Source organism: Anser brachyrhynchus (assembly GCF_964034855.1).
Source record: "Anser brachyrhynchus genome assembly, chromosome: 4".
Lineage (NCBI taxonomy): Eukaryota > Metazoa > Chordata > Aves > Anseriformes > Anatidae > Anser > Anser brachyrhynchus.
In genome coordinates, this window is record NC_137698.1 from 34,070,277 (window position 1) to 34,089,167 (window position 18,891).

The 18,891-nt window shown below is 38.7% G+C and overlaps 1 protein-coding gene across 3 annotated transcripts in view; it reads left to right on the forward strand.

The window, feature by feature from the left end:
- Window positions 1–18,891, forward strand: part of LRBA (LPS responsive beige-like anchor protein) — a 400,077-nt gene that overhangs the window by 403 nt on the left and 380,783 nt on the right. For all 3 annotated transcript variants that reach the window (XM_080589383.1, XM_080589381.1, XM_080589382.1), the window contains exon 2: window positions 86–503. In XM_080589383.1, the coding sequence (XP_080445509.1) occupies window positions 285–503 (219 nt within the window). In that variant the 5' untranslated portion in view covers window positions 86–284. The remainder of the gene's footprint in view (window positions 1–85; window positions 504–18,891) is intronic.

Here is an 18,891-nt window from a genome sequence, read left to right on the forward strand (position 1 = left end):
TCGGGGAGCGCGGCTGTCACGGCGCGGCGGGGCGGGAGGTGCCGGGGAGAATAACTCGGCAGGAATAACTCGGCTCGTCCTGCAGGGCCCTCGGTACCTGCCGCGGGGCAGCCGGCTGCTGACAGACGCCTCCTGCTGAGGGGAGAGCCGGGCGCGTCCTTCACCCTGCCTCCCGTCCCTCCCCCGGAGCCGAGGGGAAGGAGCGGGCTGCGGGTCTCTGCCCTCCTGCCTTCTTCCCGGAGCTTGCCACCGGCGTTTCAAGGCGTTTCAGGAGCGAGCGAGCCATGGCGAGCAGAGACAAACAAGTTGTGCAGCCAACAGGTGATGGTGGAGGAGGAGGAGCGGGGAAAGAAGGAAATGCCGCTGAAGGGGGAAGTGTGCTGCAGCCTCTGAATCCAGGAGTCCCCATCCGAGGCATCAGGATGAAATTTGCTGTGCTGACAGGACTCGTGGAAGTCGGCGAGGTGTCCAACAGGGACATAGTCGAAACTACGTTTAATCTGGTAAGTCGATTGCTGTTTCAACTGTGACAGAAAAGAACAGTATATGTGTGCAGAAGAATCCCATGCTTTTTTGATGTGATTTTTCTGTCTTTAAATATCTGTCTGCATGTTTGTGCTTTCACCTTACTGCACTTCAACTGGGTTCTTTTCACTTCTGAATTACAAAAGCTGAAGACATAGCATATGAGTCTCTATATACCCATTTAAACTTCAAGTAACTTAACATCAGGCTTAATTTGCCTCAGAGAAATTGTTGCTTTAGCTAGAATTGGTAAGTGTATTGTGATGTTTAAACATTCAACAGGTATACTGAACAAGAAAGTTAAATGTTGATGTAGTAACTCAAACTGTCATCAGAACACATGTTGTTTTCAGCCAAAACAAGTTTTCCCATGAAGATGTTGATGTCCCTTTTTGCTTTCTGTTTGCTTTGAACTCGGATGTTCTGTCCACAGGGAAGTGGGGCAGGAAGCAATTCGTTTACGTGCTTTACTGACTTTGTTTATTGGGAAAAGTAGAGCTTGATTTCAGTGCCCCCTTTTTTAATGACTTAGATAGTTTGATACTGTTTTTTTAGTACAGTAGAAATGTCTTTAATACTTCAGATCTCACTAAAAATTGAGTATACTACCTATTTATGTCTAAGCTACAAATGTAATACGTGCTCTTAAAAGTCTTTGGGCTACATTTAAAACTATTAGGCTACTTGTTAAAGATTGCTTACTGAAGGACACCAAACATTAGGAGAAAACCGTCTTTATGTTTACAAAGACACTCTGCTGTTATCAGAAGTCTCAAAAAATCTCTTAAAAATGATCATTGTTCCTCCTTCTTGTTTTTAGTGAGCACCTTTGACTTTAAAATAGCATGGCTTCTGACAAACCAGGAAGTGAGACCACGTAATAGTGCAAAGTGTGGTAGAAGGAAGGTTGATGCAAAAGGCACATTGTTTTTTAAATGCAGTTGGATTTTCTGTTACTCTTTTAAAGAATACTTTCTTTAGTAGTATTCTGTAACTTACATGTAGGTTTTAGTGGCTATTAAATACTTACATGTACACCGTTGCCTGTTTTTTAATGTTATCTTCTTGGATTATGATAGTGTTTTTTTTAATATTTACATAGTAACAAAATATAATCCTATAATTTGGCTGAAAGTCGAAACACAGTGGAATTGCAGTACTAGCAAAAATGAAGGAGGGTAGACATTATATGGATGCCTCACATAGGAGCAGGTGATTGAAGTTGCTTAGAGTGCACTTGACAATTGTTTTTAACAAAACTCACTGCTCAGATATGTGAATGGGAGGTTTAAAAGGAAATTCTGGCCAATAGTTTATGATTTAGGGCACGTGTAGGGGCAGGGAGAACTTTTCCATGAGCGTGTTCAATTTTATTTCTTCTGGCATGCCCTTTTGAGAGAGTATACTGGAAGTGTACTTTTCGCAGCAGTGGGAAGAGGTGAAGCAAAACAGTAAATTTAAGAGCTTGTTGATTCTGGGATTCTTTTTCTACTCTGTTTTGGACAAGAGAGAAACTAACATTTAGAGAATCCTTGATTTTAGATTTATGAGGACTGCAGAATTTGACTTGTAGGCTTCATTCTTCTGGATCTTCTTATTCCATTTAGAAGATAAGGAGAGTTTCTTGCTCTGGAGGTTCTTGAAATGAAGTCTTTTTCACCTGATGTCAAAGTGACATGACATGCCTGACCTCTGAGAAGATTCTCCAGCCATTCCAGCACACCTGACTGTGATGTGGGAGGCTAAAGTTCAAGCCTCTGCACCACTTTTTATTATAAGAGCAAAACCACTCAGTTGATACCTATCATAAAGCAACTAATAATTTGGTAGTAAGGCTGCTTTACCTGCGTTATGTAAGAATGCAATATAATTTTTTGGGGGTAGTATCAGAAAAAGTAGGTCCCTTGATTTTTCTGAGTCTCAGGTAAACAGATTAACTGTTGGTGACTTATCTGGGGAGAGAGAATCTCTCAGTATTCTGTGGTTTTATTGTAACTGGAGTGCCAAAAAATCAAACCAGCCAACAAACTCAGAGACTTTGTTACAGAAAAGCATTTATTTTCTGGAGTTCTTGCTTTATTTATTTAGGAAAAAAAAACTTTTAAGCTGACTTTTTGGCTTTTCTTGGATATGAACGTAGCGTAGTAGATGAAAATCTGAAACATCAGTGCCTCTCTACAAAACAGTACTTATGTGTCTGGCATTGAGTTGTGCCTCTGTTCAGTTGTTAGCTGTGACCTCTTTGTTTTGTCAATTAATACCTCCAAAACCACACTGATCAGAAACCAAGGCATGTGGGGCGTTGGTTGGCAGTGGTGCGGTTTTTGGTGTACAAGTGCACAAAAGAGCCATTTCTTCTGGGAAGCAGTGATTCTTGGCTATGGCTTTAATGACAACCTGTTTCCTTGTAGCTTTTGAAGTGAATTTACTCTTGTGTATGCAGGTTCAGGGGGGTATGAAAATCATGTTATGTTCTGCCATTGGTAATGGGGTTAAGCCCAAAATATCCCATGCTATTGAGTTTCATTCAGTTCAGTGACTCATAACTGCACTAGCTTAGCGGTGTTAGCAGCTAGCTTCCTTCTTGTACTTTGAAAGGAGGTGATATACAGTATTTGGGGGATTTTTTGATCACTAAAGCGAGATGTCTTCAGACCAGACTGAAGGAAGGGCTGGGCAAATCTCTGTAGAAAGGTGTGACTGCATGCTTGCTTTTTACCTTTCAGGGTGGTTTTGCTCTATGAAGAGTTTCTTTTTCACAATAAGGTTAGCTGACCTATTTTTTTTTAACTACTTGAGCAAACATGCTGCTCTTGATTCTGTTCTTCAAGTTTGCTGAGCACATGCAGGCTACGGTGAATTCTTTTGTTTTTGATGGACAATCCAGACAAACCCAAGGTGCTGCTTTGATGTTCCTCGTCTTAAGGATTTACAAAATTGTCATGCTTTATATGTAAAAGACCCAAAAGGTCAAGAATTTGAAGTGCACAGTGATTGACTTGCTGCCTGTTAAAGAAATGTAAGCTCCCGTTGTCCCAATTACTTGAGCAAATAACTTGTTCAGTCCAGCGGTGTTGGATCTTGGAGCTGAGAGCCAACTATAACACTTTCTCTGTCCAGCAGTATAACAGAGTGCTTAGTGAACTTATGTCTACCATGCATCAAAAAACTAGTAGCTTCATTTTATTGTCTTTGGACATGTTACTCTTCAAACTTATCAGCTCTGTTTTGGTCAGTGTTCTCTGAGAACCTAGTTTTTCAGTCCACCTTAGATGTGGCTTTGTGTATTTCAGCATTTCTTCAAACTGAGGAGGAAAAATGCTGAGCTTAAGGAAGCTTATTTTTCTATGACATTGTTTGGAAATGTATTCTTGTTCAAGCATTAATCTATTATCTTTCTGATACACACTAGGCTAAACTATGGGTATATATTGCCTGTTCCTTTTGCATTATGTTTTTAATTGACCATGGTTCTTATTTTTTTTCTTTTGCTCCCCCTTAGCTTATTAAAATAAAAAGCCTCCTGGAAGGAGATGATAGAATGAAAAAAGAATTGATTTACACAGAGATCTGTTATAAACTTAAAACAGCTATGTGTTTTTTGTAGTAAAAGAGAAATAGAAGTTGACCCCTTCTTCTATTGAAGAAATTTCAGAAAGAATAGTAGAAATAATTCAGCAATTGGTAAAACTTTATTATAATATTATTTATTTAACGTTCTGTGATACCGGTATCAGAGAAGGCTTTTAGGATCTGAGGTTTTCAAGTTCAGAGAACTCTTTTCTAGGTCTGTTCTCCAGGCTATACAACCTGCACTGGAAATATAGGAGGCCGTCCCTTCAGAATCTTTTCCAGGTCAAAATTCTGGATGGAGCTTCTGGTCAGCTCCATTCTCAGCAGGCTTGTCTTGTGTCATGTGTTGATGTTATGTTGTTTCCAAGTTATTGCAAGTTTCTAGTTATATATAAAACTTAGGTCACTGCATAGCCTTGTCTTTCAGTAGGTAAATGACTGACAGGTGTTCTGTTGGTAATGAATGCTGTGCACACAGGGGTTAACTGTACTGAGCTTGCAGGAGGAAATAGATATTCTGGCAAAATTCTGCTATGCTTCAAGCAGACAACTATACAATTATTGTCTTTCTCTGGGGTGTTGGTGCAATTCAGTTTGGGGAGTTCATGCCAGAATTTGCTCAGGTCTCAAGCTGACTAGTGTCTAGGGACATCAGATATTCTAGGCTTTCTGCTACTCTTTAAGGAAATGCCACACCTTGGACTAAGTCTTTTTCTTAAATAAGCTTTAGTACTTTTAATTGTTCTATTATCTATAATATAGATTTGGTTATTTGATGTGTTTTTTTTCCTCTTCCTCCTTAGTCTGTGTTGCAAAGGCTGTTGCTTTTAATGTTTTGTCCTTCTTTTCAGTGAGGAGCATGTGCTGCTGCTTCTGATTCCATTCACGTGTTAGGAGGTCCTCACCAAGTTTCTCCCAGTGAGAATGTACAAATGAGTTTTTTTTCCCTCCAAAGATGATTTAAAACTACCTGAATATGAAGAGCAAAGACTAAGATTACTTTATAAACTTCATTTTGTCACCTCTCTCATTGTGCCAGAGTTCACTAAAACCACAAACAAAATTCACCTTGAAGGTTTTGAAAATTCTTACTGGTTACTTTCCATTTTTCTTTTTAAAGGTACCTTCTTCCACAGCCTAGTTGGCTTGCTTTATAGAACAAATGAGATGGATGTCAGGACTAACTCTTATTTGCCTTCTGCTGATGTGCTTTCTGCTGTGCTTTGTCATTTCTCCATTGCTGTTTTCTGCGCTATAGCCTCTGTTTACCTGAAAGCTAATGGTATCACATGCTGACACAGCAGGTTTCTAATCTGATATGAACGCTTCTGAAACGCTTAATATAACGGATTTTATGAACTAAAAATTTCCTTTATTCATCTTTGGTCAACAAGAGTCTTTTTGCATGTATTTTTCTTGTAGAAAATCCCCAAAGCTAATGCTAATAGAACTAAATGTATTACAGTAGTCAAAAATGTGTCACAAATGTTTCCATAATAGCTGGTTGTTTTGCCTACCTTGATGTGTATTTTAATAAGTGTTAGGGTTTATTTGCTATCTAAACTTAGCCACATTGATGACAAGCAAGAGGAACCAGAGTTTCTAGAGCAGCACTGAATATTGTGCATTTCTTAATACATGCAGTCTTCCTTAGCTTACCGGGGAGTGCACCTCTGGCTACAGTTATCCTAGTTCAGTCACTTCTGTCCATTTACAGTATAGATGATAAGGTAAGTCTGTGGATTTAGCTAGGTCAAGCTTGTAGTTTAAAAAAAAATAAAAAATGGACAGTCAGCTGTCCTAGCAGTCATGTATAGTTTTACATGATTTTGTTTTTTTGGTAAATCGGTGGAATTCCACCAAAGATCTGTAATACTAGTTTCCAAATCTGTCTCAATGTTCTTCTTATGATGTCCATCAAGTGCAAACTTACTTCCCTTTCACAATGGGAGGCTAGTGCCCAGTTTGGTGAGTGAATTTAGACTACTTAATTCCAGGTCATCTTCATGCTTTTGAACACACCTAATTTGGGGATCCAGTAACAAAAGGATAATTCTTGTTAGTTTAGCTGAGTAAATAAGCCGAAGAGATGTCTTTCACCAAGCTTTACCTAGCTCAAGATTGTTAAGCAATGGGAGTCACTTGTCCTTTACTTAAAGTAAGGATTACAGACTTCCATCCTATTAAAATACATTCTGAGTAGTTATGGGTATACTTACTACTGATGTGATGTCAGTTCTTTTGCGTGTGTGTGTTTTAGGTATTTATGCAACTTGGAAATCACTTTGTAGTTAGTGGAAATACCACCCTGCATAATAAGGGTAGGAATTTGGGGAACTTTTGTGGTCAATCAAGAAATGCGTGGAATGTAGTGAGTGAGATGGTAATGGCAGTCTGGGTATGCCAAAGCTCCATGCTGAAGCTATGGAGTTCAGAAAATAATTGTCTAAACTCTGAAGAAGAGCTGATTTGTACTTTGGCTGTGGCATCAACTCTGCGACTGCAGCTTAAAAAACCCTGTAGGAGGTCAAAATATTGAGGGGAAAAAAGGCCAGGTAGGAAAATGTTTGTTTTCTTGTTTTTACTCTAACTGGCTAATTCTTATAGCTTCTCATGTCCAACCTGAATTTTCACGTCTGTGAAAGCCTGTGCGCTGCATGCACAGGCTTGTGCGTAAGCACATAGCATCCTGTGCTACCATCAATAGGCTCTGTACGAACCTAAGATAAAGCTAAAAAGGTAAAGCAGAACCAGCTGTTTATATATATCATGTCTTAATAATGCAATATTTGATGAAGACAGTTTTTAATTATCAGTCTGTTTCACAAGTAAGCCTGTTTAAAATGAGTTCATAGCATACTTTCAAATTCCTCTTTGGGGGGATACATCAGTTCAGTGACAGTTTTCTCTAGCTGATATCCTTTAACAAAGAAGAGAAAGCTGGTTATTTGTTGTGGTAGCTTAGCTCTCTCTAAATAGTATTTTGTATCACCTCTGTCAGAGAAGCTGGGCTGGGTGGACCCTTGTGTGACCTAGTAGTGCAGATAGCATGGCAAAGTAGTGGCCATATGGACTGGCTCAGGAACAGCATTTGCGGATTAGGGAATAGAATGAAATTAGTCAAAAGCATCAGGGAAATAGGTGGATGGCATGTCAAGGTTGGTACAAAGGTTGGACAATGCAGAGAGAGATAAAAATAGGTAATTATTCATGTTCGTTGAAAGAGATTGGAGGAACGAACCAAACGTGCAGGTTCAGAAGGAGTGTGGGTAAGGAGTAGTTTTATGAAGTGGCTGTTTTGGACTAATGTTGTGGGCTGAAGAAAATCAGGGATAAGGAAGTTGTTTAATTCTTCTTTAAGGCTGCGTTGGTTTGGTGAGGTGTTTGGTACTGAGTGACGTTGGGTTAGTCAAATGTGTGTTCAGATGCTTAAGCTTCCTGAGAATCCACTCTTCTGAAAATCAGCATGTGTTTTGGTGTTCAGATTGCAAGCCTGATGAAAGATAAAAATGAGCATTCTCTGTGGTTTCATTCACTGTCTATATTTGTTTTGCCACCTATTGGGGAAACTGCGGTCATTCTGAACGGTATCCTGCTCGACATGGTGTGCTGACTTTTATTTTTTACTAGACAACTTAGTAACTTCAAGTACTTGTAACTTCTGTCTTTACAGAGTCATGAAGTTCTCTGTGAGCCTTGAGGAGGTAGCTTTGATTCATTGCACAGATTAAATAAGCTGTATGGTTTAGTCATTAGATGTGAAATAGCTTTTTGCCACCTTCAGTGCTTCTGTGTATAAAACTCTAAAGTGTCTTTTCTGTCAAATTCAGTCTTCCGTGTGTTAAATTTATGCATATCTTTTTAAAGAACTTCTATTTATTTTAAGTGGGTCAATCTGGAAGAAAGTTCTTGTTCATAATCACTAATTACAGTTAGCTAACTTTCTGCCATTCAAACCTCTTCTCCAGCCCCTAGAGGCCTTTGCCGGCCTCTTCATAACATTTTGCATGATGGGTTTTTGGTATTAGCTTGACCTAATTACTAACGTCCCAATTTAGGTTACACTTCTGCTTTATACAATTCTGGATTTTTCTGTTAGACTTGGTGTCATGCTAAAGCATGTTACTGCCTGTTCAAAAACTAGTTAGGTCATCTTTTTTCTTTTCTTTTTTTTTTTTTTTTTTCCTCTGGGGAAACCTTCAGACTTTGTCCATCTGGGAGCTCTGGCCATTTGCCAGGAATCTGAGGGCTCTAATTTGCGTAAAACAGGATACTATTGCCACCTGCTTTTTTAATACCGTGTGTGGCCAGTGGAGACTGCAGTTTCCAGTATTCAGTGCTCCATATTTAGAGCAGATAGCAATCGAGATCAATCCTTGCACAACTGCTGTAATCAAATTAGCTAATAACGATGCTGCATGAGCAGTTGCAATTGTACCTTTTCCTTAGACACTGCAGTCCTTGTGCTGATGCTGGAAGGTCGATGTAATTTATGAAGAGCTTGCATTTCTACAGTGCTTTAGATTCCAAAGCTTTTCAAGTAGGCATCAATAGTTTCTAAATAGAAACTAATTTGTGGAGAGGAAAACCTAATGCCTTCTGTTGCACTGTATTCCACTAGCGCTAACTGGAGGGCTGGGAACAGCTACGTCCCAGGCATGATTTTCTCATTAATAGCTGCCTTGAGATGATACTTAAATGAGAATAGCTAGTGGGAATAGGGTGTGCTCTGTTGCCTTCTGTAAAGTGCTCTGCAAGCTTAAACTGCAAGTCTCTTTGTAACAGCCTGCATATGAGTGGTTCTGGTGGTGTTCTTGTTACATACATTTAGCTGGAAAATTTCATGTGCATTATACAGAAAATTCAGATCACGCTGATTATTTTTGGCATGACTGTTAAGCTGGATGTGAGTTGCTTAGGCAAAAATCTTTTCTTTTATGTTGATGCAACTGCAGAAAACAACACTTAAAGAGCTACTGGGTTAGCTTTCCTTTGCAATTGAAAATCAAAACCAGAGTCATGACTCAAGACTCATCTGCTCCATGGGAATGTGTTGTCCCCCCATTTCTCCTCTGTGCAATCAGCAGTTGTTCTCTGTGAGGTGGACAGAAGTAAAGAGAAATGGATTAAATCAAGTCTGTTCTATTTGCCTCACTTAGACCCTCTGTATTTCTGGTTTTATAGTGGGCTAGTCCTCTAAAACAGTAACTGCAACAATGCACAGAGTGACCTTTAACTTAATTATTCTCTCTTCTGGGAATGCCGGAAAGGTAGGAAAGCACCAGTAAGCAGCAGGTAAGATGGTCACTGCAGCTTGAGAGCACTTTCGCTTTCAGAGGAGCAGCAAGAGAACCAATAGCATCTCTCAGTTGATTGAGAAATATGTAATTATAGGGTCCAGGATGATGAATGTTTGCTTGATAAACCTCTCACTAATTGGTTTATTTGTCAGGCAATGTGCAGGTTTGGGTGGGAATTGCGCTGGTTGCTTTCCCAGATATGATTGGTATGGGGTTGGGGGTGAGCTGTTTGGCAGAAGGTAAACTCTGTTGCTGATCCTGTAACTTCTAAATTTTAGTCATCTGTTATTAGAGAAGTCTTTAAGTTAAGCAGAATAGGATTGCTAGGATTAAAACTGTGTTCCTAAGAACAATTGTGTTTTACAGGATTATAGATTCAGGAGGACCCTAGAAGCAATTAGTGGTTTAAAAAGCAAATGCACACACAGTCAAAACCAAAAAAACCCCACCCACAAACACACCAAAGAAAAAGTTCCTTGTGCAGAATCGTAGATATAATCTCAAAAAGAACACAAGTCAATGACAGAATTGTTGATAAGCCTTAAAACAATGCAGTTGAGGGCGGGGAGAGTAGGAATCAAGTGACTAATGTTGGTAATGGTGCATGACTGTTAAATAAACAAGTGGAAACTATCAATGCAGTCAGCATCTGTCTCCTGCTAATGTTTTTCTTGAAAGTAAGCATGTGATTTGTCTGTAGTCGTGGTTGTGAACTTGGCTGAAAAAAACTTGAAAGCTTTTCTTTTTGTTCTTCAAATAGTATCTTAGTTCAAGTCTATGATTTGGTTCCAGTGTATAACTTAAGTGTTTTAATACCTGACTTTTAGGTATCTGATACGGAGTTTGAAACTGAGCAATTGTGACTGCGTTTCTAGAACGTGTTTCAAAGTAGCTAACGTGAGATGGAAGCGCAGTATGTTTAATGTATTGCTGATGCTATAGAATAAGAGTACTGAGGTGCTGGGAATGGTATTTTGATCTGGATTGTATGCTTTGTACTCTACTTCAGAATGTCATCTTTGGAAGCTGTGCTGTTCTTAGCACTTCAGATTTCCTTGCTTTAGACTCAACTGCAAGGAGGTTGCAATCTCAACAGTCAAGTGCCGTGAAAGGGGTTCTCAGGCACAGAAATTGTCCCAGCAGCTTCCCATCTTTATGCAAACAGTGAATGCCCATGAGGAAACTACTGGCTTGTTTTCTTGCCCACTTCTTCATCCAAAGTAGGGTGCCAACATTGTGCCATACTTAATAATCTACAGTTTACCCTTGCAGCAAGACACTGCTTTGTCCTTTCTGTGCTTTCTGCCACTCTTCCATGGCCTGGCGTCAGCTGCTTTTATCCTGGGTCGCAAAAGTGAGTCCTGAGCATTTACTGGGTTCTGTACTGGGCTGGGGAACCGTGAATACCAGTGTGCTGCCATTCCTGTGGATGAGTTGGTTGGCAGTGGTAGTGCCTTTGGGGGAGATTCTTACTCTGTGACTCATCGGAGACCTGGCAGTAAGAACTTGTGTCCTTTCTGAGCATATCTTTGAAAGTGAAATGTATATCATGCACTGGGAATTTTGCTGGCGTAGTAAAGTCTCACCTGTTCAGGAAATGAAAGCTACCCTGAATTCTGTCAGCAGGAAGAGATTCAAGTTCTTTTGTCAAAAGTGCATAGCCATGGTGCTATAAGTGACCTGTAAAGGGAAGTTTTTAACACCTCCTCTGTAAAGACTTGACTCATACGCAGCAAAGAAGGTCGTATTGATGGGTATGGGATACACTTACTGCGTGCCTTTGTTGGCAGTGCTTTCGACTTCGGTAGCACTGAGTTGGAAGTGATCTTGATACTTCAATTTCCTGTTCAAGGTTGGTGTATATGTAGAGGGAGATGAGTAGCTTTAAATGCTTATTTAAATTGTTGTTTCTCAATTTCACAACTTCTAAGAGTCAGCTTTAGCATTTCCTGGAATTCTAACTACATCTCTAGAGAATTGTTTCTCAGCTGTGTCGAGGAGTTTTGTATATCAAGGATACCTCTAAATGGGTTTGGTTGCTTGCGACCACCCTGCTCGTGCTGGAAAAACTGCTTGAAAGCACATATAGATCCCTGAAACAGCTATTGATCACTGTAACAGTGGGATCAAAGCAGAGTAAAAGGTCTCCCAATCGCAGTGAGTTCATGTAGCTTCCTGTATTAAATGACCAAACCTCAACCTTGATCAACAGTTTTGAAGGCCAAGATAGCTTCATTTTAAAAAAGTTAATAGCTTGGCTGTGAGAAGTTGTTAGCTCAGCATGGGAGTTAATTATCTCTGAATGAATTGTGATATCAAAAAAAACCAGGAATGAAATTATGTATGGCCATTATATTAATGGAATATTAATTACTCAAGCATGGTTTTGTCTTCAGGCAAGTCGTTTGTTTTGTGTGATGTCTGTAGGATATGGTTCCATGTTGTGATGCTGTGAACAAGCAAGGTATTTATCCAGTTGCTACCTTTGGTATTATGAAGTTGTAGCATACTCTTTGGTATACATTTGTGTTTCTTGCTTGAATGATTTCTATAGCAAATATGGGTGTTATAAAAGCAAGGAGCAAACTTACTTTTATTTGTTAATTCTGTGCATGTGGCAGGGCCACTAAGAGTCAAGCTGTGCTCTTTTCATCCATCGGATGTAATGAAGTTTCTGCAGATTGAATCAAGTCCTACTTGCTCCGAGTAGGCAGTTGTGACTGATGAGGCACGTTTGGTTAAATATAAGTTTTCCAGGAAGAGGAATGAAGGTCTGGATTTTTCTACAAGATTATAAGGATGCATAGAGTAGCAAGGGACTGGAAAAAATGCTACTACTCTTCAGGAGCTGTTTGCTTTGGAAGCATTCATGCAGATGACTGCAGGGAATTGGTAGAAATGAAACTAGTGATAATTCTGGATTCCACAGCACTATCATATGTGATATAAACTAAAAGTGCCCCAAGGCAACTGCTTGCAACTGTTGCTGCTGATGGAAGATGCCTTCTTCCTGGGCTCTGCTTTCTGTGCACATCCATCAGGAGATGCTTCACAATTGCTTCTTGGTTCTAATGGCAGTAGAAGTCAATGACAAGTTCTCTCTCAGTTCACATTTTTGCATAATTTGTTCATAATATCTATCACCAACAATGTTGTGGTTTAACCCGGCTGGCAGCTAAACACCACACAGCCGTTCGCTCACCCTCCCCCCTCCCTCTCTGGGATGGGGGAGAGAAACGGGAAAGTGAAGCCGGTGAGTTGAGATAAAGACAGTTTATTAAGACAGGAATATAATAATAACAATAATAGTAATAATAGTGATAATGATAATAGTATTAATAATAATAATGTGTAAGAAAACAAGTGATGCACAATGCAATTGCTCACCACCCGCTGACCGATGCCCAGCCTATCCCCGAGCAGCCCGGCCCCCCACCCCGGCCAGCCACCCCTATATATTGTTTAGCATGACGTCAGATGGTATGGAATACCCCTTTGGCCAGTTTGGGTCAGCTGTCCTGGGTCTGTCCCCTCCCAGCTCCTGCTGCACCCCCAGCCTGCTCGCTGGCAGGACAGAGCGAGAAGCCGAAAAGTCCTTGGCCTGGTGTAAACACTGCTCTGCAACAATTAAAACATCAGCATGTTATCAGCGCTCTTCTCATCCTAATCCAAAACATAGCACCCTACCAGCTACTATGAGGAAAAATTAACTCTGTCCTAACTGGAACCAGGACAAACAAATACTGAATCTACGTTGCAAAATCTTTGAACTTTAAAAGTTTTTGCTACTTGATGAATAAAGTAGAAACATTTGGAAAGCTGATGTCCATTTTCTTTCCCCTGTGAACTGGTCCAGATGTAAGCCATGAAACATCTTTACTTCTACTGGATTGCGTGATGTGGGTCAAACTATTAGAGCTCTGTGGTATGGTGTGACTTACTGACTGTTTGCTGATGGGATAATCTGTAAATATATTCCAGGGTTCTAGTAATTTGCTCACTGCTGTTAGCTAAAGTAGTAGAACTTTCACTGATACTGTATTTAGTTTTCAAGGGATGTAATTAACTGTGTGTGTGTATACGTGTATATGTATGTGTGTATATATATTTAGATATTTGTAAACTGTTACAACTGTGATTTAAGCTCTTCGGAAAAATATAGAGACAGTTGAATCAGCAATGAACTAAAACCTGAAATGAGATTACAGATTTTAAAGCTTTAGCATGGGTGGTATTGTTCTACAACTTTAACTATAATGGTGGAGTGTGAAGCTGATTTTGCGTTGATGTGGTTGGGACCTGTCTCATAACAGCAGTTCTTACTGCAGGAAGTTCATGAACACTTAAGCCCTTCTGAAAGATTTTGGGCTGAGGAGCTATTTTTTTTTTTGTAAATCCTTTGGGAAGATGACAAACTTCTGTGTTATGCTGAAACAATTTTTTCTCCCCCAATGTTGACTTTTGCTAATTGGAGTGAATAATGAGAAAGTTGTAGCATCTTTACATGGTGAGACCTAATTGTCAACCACTATGTTATATAATACTTAGTTATGAAAGAGGAAATGAACACAAAAGCTGTTCTTTATGCCCAAGAGGGTGTATAGTGAGTGGCTTCTCTATAAAGGCAGGAAACGGGCTACGTTTATCTTGATGTCTGCACAACACAGCAGCTACACAGAGGAGTCTGAAACCGGTATCCTAAAACCTCAAGTGAGTTTATACTAAACTTCAATGTGATGCTTACTTGAAACCAAGTAGTAGTAGTTGCATGAATACACAATGTTTCCTTTATTTCAGAAAAACAAGCATGAAGAATAACATGTAGCAATAGACATAATAGTAATCATTATTCAATACAAAGAGAATCTAAAAAAAATCATGTTGAAAATACTGAGGCGGTCCTATTTGCTATGCCCTAAAAATGGCAGTGAGAATTGCTTCTCTGATTATTTGCTAATTCTGTGCAATTATGTACTGAAGAAACTTTGCATGGAGGAAGATCTCAAGATGGAAACGAAACTTTTAAGCACGAGTTTTCAAATCTGAAGTAGGAAATGTAGAATTATTTTTACCTGAAGCCTTTTGGAGTTTGTATATGTTACCTGAGGCAGGGGTGCCTCACAGACAAGTGTATAAAGGTCCTGGTTTTGTGCTGCAGACTCTAAGTGGGAAAGATGATTTCCGAGGAAGAACAGATGTGTTGTAATTTGAAGTGTCTGGCTTGCTTTGCTGTGGTGCAGCTGTTGTCACTGCTATCACTGCAGATGGTGATAAGCCATGGCTACTGCCAGCAACCATTTGAGGCTAGAAACAAGAGCTTGTGTGCTATCTACTCCAAATTTGTAAATCTCCTTTAACTGTTCTCCAGACTAGTGCTTGTATATTTGAGGGGGGAATAAAACTCTTGCCCCCTAGGATGATGATTTTAAATTTATGAAAATTTTTGGACTTGATGTAAAGAATTAATGCTAGTATGACGATTCATGGACTAAATGCATGTTAAATGTCGAAATATGTAAATTGAATGATTTCATAACTGCACCATTCTTATGCAGTGTGCGAATGAAAACTGTTTCTAGTTTTTGCAGTAACAGAAGGCATGAGCACAGAAAGTTACTCCTGTCTCCCCACCACACTCTTTAAAATTCTCCCTTAAATGGGTGCATATCCCAGTTTATTTATGATAGTCTTGTGAGGCATTGTTTTTTTTCTGAATTACTTCATTCAGATATTTGTGGGTTCCACACACGTTGCTGCTCTGAAAATCTGAAATCAGTTTTGTTTAAACACAGTGAGAAATGGAACATAATCAGAAAAATAAACCCTTTTTTTTTTTCACTTCTAAAATGTTATCTCATGAGAGCATCCTTCTGATTACCTGGAATCACTTAGCACCATCTGTAATGCCATATGTAACACAGTTGAAAGAGTGTAATAAATGACGAGGATGAGCACAGTTGAATTAAAAATGGTCTCTTGGCAAATGAGAATCTAATATTTTAGGAATTGAAGAATTTTCCATGGAGAGTTTTTTTTATTTTTCCTTCTGTAGACTGCTTTATTTTTCATAACCCACTGTTTTCCTCTTTGGGTCAGTGCAGAGCTATCTATGGCAGTGGTGAAATGGTTGCCATGGGTAAGTTTTCTCTGAGCGACTGTTGTTACTGCCGGTTTCACGTGTACTTTCTGCTCAGCAGAGGACTGTATTGCTGCTTCAAGGGTTTTTTTGCTGTAGCATTGTCTCTCTGCTTCGGGTGCCCACCTACAGGAGGGAGAACAGCTGCGATGATCTTTCTTTACTGCAGTGGCACCAAGAGTCGTACCAGTCTCCCGAGCGAGGCAGCTAAATTAGGTTCAGACTTTTGCCAGCAGCCATCCCAAGGTGGCACGAGAACTGTTTAAAAAAACAGGCCCTGAATTCTAGTTAGTTGTCGTAATGGGAAATATGTAAAACAAAAAGAAAACCTTGCTTTAATATGACCTTGTGAGTTTGAAAAGTGGTGACATTTAGCAAGGTACCTGCATTTGAATAATGGAGTAGATTGGCAATTATGTTTAAAGGAATTTTGATTTCTCTTTTGCATACCTTATACAAAACAAAACACAAAACTAAAAACCGTTTCAACTGAAATCACTGGAATAGCATCATCCCTAGAATTATTTTTGCAGTGTTGCAGTCAAACATTTTATTTTATTTTTTATTTTTTTTCCTGAAGCAGGCTGTCTTTATTCTAGATGCTGAAGGAGCTGTTTTTTTTTTTTTTTTTGGCTTGTCCATAAATTGATTTGTACAAAGGTGACAAAATCTAACTGACCATATTTTGTCGTATTTTGACTGTAGCTTTATACTTCAATATGTTTACAAATGCGTGGAATTTGTATTTCTTCTATCTGTAATTTTTACTTTCATTTCTGATCATTTCCTTAAACATTTCATTAGGATTTGGTTGTACTGAACATAAACATGTTTCACAAGTTCCTGTACTGTCTTTTGTATCAGAATTTGTACAAAGGAAGGAAAGCAGAGTTAAAATTTTTATATTGGCATACTTTTTAAATTATGAATAATAATGTCCATATTTGCATCATAGCAGCCTTTCATATTCCAGATGTATGACTGACCAGCTGGGTTAAGGTAAAAGTGTTGTCAAAGACAGCATTGCACATAAAATAAATCAGATGAATGGCAACAAAGATGAAAGAATTTTTAGGTTCATCTTGAAATAAGAACAGTTTCCTAAGCAAGGATGGTACTCTGTGCTTAGTGCTTTGCCAGACAGAGTGTAGTAATAAACAAAAAGCAGGCAACCCTTCTATACTTTTTAAGAATTTACAAGAACAGATTTTATTCACGTATAATAATTGTTGAGAAAATCATATGTGCAGATTTTTTTTCTTTAACATTTTGCATTTCATCTTGCATCCATTGTTACTGTATTTTCCCCCAGTATTATTAATATTAGTCTTTGGTAACTGATTTTTTTCATGTTTTCAGCATTGTGTTAAAAAACAAACTGATTTTTTGAAAGTAAGTTTAACACTATAATTTCACAATATAAATACATTCAAGTAGGGATTTCAGCGTATGAAAAAATGCTACACTTGTATGGCTAAAGTAGTCATTCATGAGGCACTTGTGCCTCCTCAAAAAGTTATTCCCTTGAAGAGGGCTTACTGTGGATAAAATGTTAATCTGCTTTGCTCATGCTGCATAATTCAGTCTTAAATACTAAATAGGAAAAAGTCAGTTAAATTTCAGAAGGAAAATTGAGACTTGGCTAGGCAGAAAAGACCTACCTTCCAAACATCTTAAGGGTATTGCAGAACACTTTGGTTTTATAAACTATATGTTCTGATTGGATTCTCAAGACATGATTGCAATTACAGCAAGAAAAAAACCTGCCTTCATTTACTCAAATACTTGCAGTTTTTAATTTAGCGGTTGGTGGAGCTGAAACAATGTGATGGTTTTGCCAAAACCTATATTTGTATTACTTGCTTCATTTTTCAGTTACAAAAGGTGAAGTGTTCAATAATACAAATGTGTGCTCACCTGTAATGCCAGCAGGAGGACATGAGAGGTTTACTTTAGGTTTTTCTATTAACTCAATCTGGAAGACACAATGGGGATGTTTACATTGAGAGACCAATCTGAGTTAAGCCTGCAGTGCAGTGTAAAAAAGCCATCTGTAATGTATTTAGTGCACATAAGTCATACCAATTAACGCTTGAAAATACTTCTATTCAAACTTTACAAATTTAAGATGAAAAATGTGTGTAGGATGTTTGCAGACTTTTTAAAAAAATCTTTTTATTTATCTTTTTAGTAAAAGCCCCCAGTTTGGTTTGAGATGTCTGAAGTGTAAATCTGTATAGCTATATGCCTTTAACATCTATTTCTCAGCTTAGGTATTTTTGCCTCAGTAATTGCCAGGTTTCCTGTTCCTCTTATCTATACTGTGTACATCTTATTATTTATTCACAGCTTTCTGTTTCTTTACAGTTTTCTTGTCCCTCTAATTTGTGTCTGAATTTTTTGGTCTTATATAAAGTACTGTTCTTGCATATTATGCAAACCTTATATTCTACAGTGTTACACACATTTGCAGTCTATAGGTATGATTATGGATTTCTTTTTATTTGTGGTCCTACATACAATTGTTAAAAAAAAAAGATGTATAAAAAGAAAAGGTGCAAATATTTGAGAGAAGAGCGACGTTCTTCCTAAAATTCAAATACTGAAAGGCTGATCTTGGAATAGCACTTAAAAATTTACATTTTCCAATAAAAGCTTTCTTTAAAAGATCCTCAAGTACAATTTATGAGGCCAAGAGATTATTGTGACCTACTGCATAATATTAGCCATAACGCCAGCTAGTATTTTATGCAGTTAGTCTACAGAAAGTGGAAATAATAAAACTTCACCAAGTGAATTGGGGGACAGCTTGGAAGAGTTGTCAATAAGCCAGCAGTCAGCTAGGTTCAAGTGATAGTTACTTTAACACTGTAAACACTTTAAAAATAGCCAAGTATTTCTTATGAGGTGTTCTGCTGGAGATCTGAAGTTGTTGGAAATACTGTACTATAATGAGTAACCACTGAGTCTTACGGAGGGAACGTAGCTCAGCCTTGTAGAATGACATGCTTTTTTAAGGGAGTGTATTTTTAGTTGAGCTTTTAGGATTATGTGGAACGCTATGAAAAATGATGCACAAACTTTGCTCACAAAGGGAAGAAAATGCAGTGCTCTACTGAAAGTCCAAGCAAAGATGTTAAAATTGACTGGATGTGTTGAACGGAGCTCCGCTTTGTGCGTTTGGCTTTAACACTGTGTTCTCATCTTTGTTAGGGAAATCTGGAAGCCTGGGTGGTGTGATATCTGAGGTGCTACAGATCTGGTGGGGTCAGAAAGATATTGTAAAGTGTCTAGGGTGCAATAATTGTTCTGCTTCCTACAAAATACGCATTGCCCTGGTGTTAACCTTTTATGTGA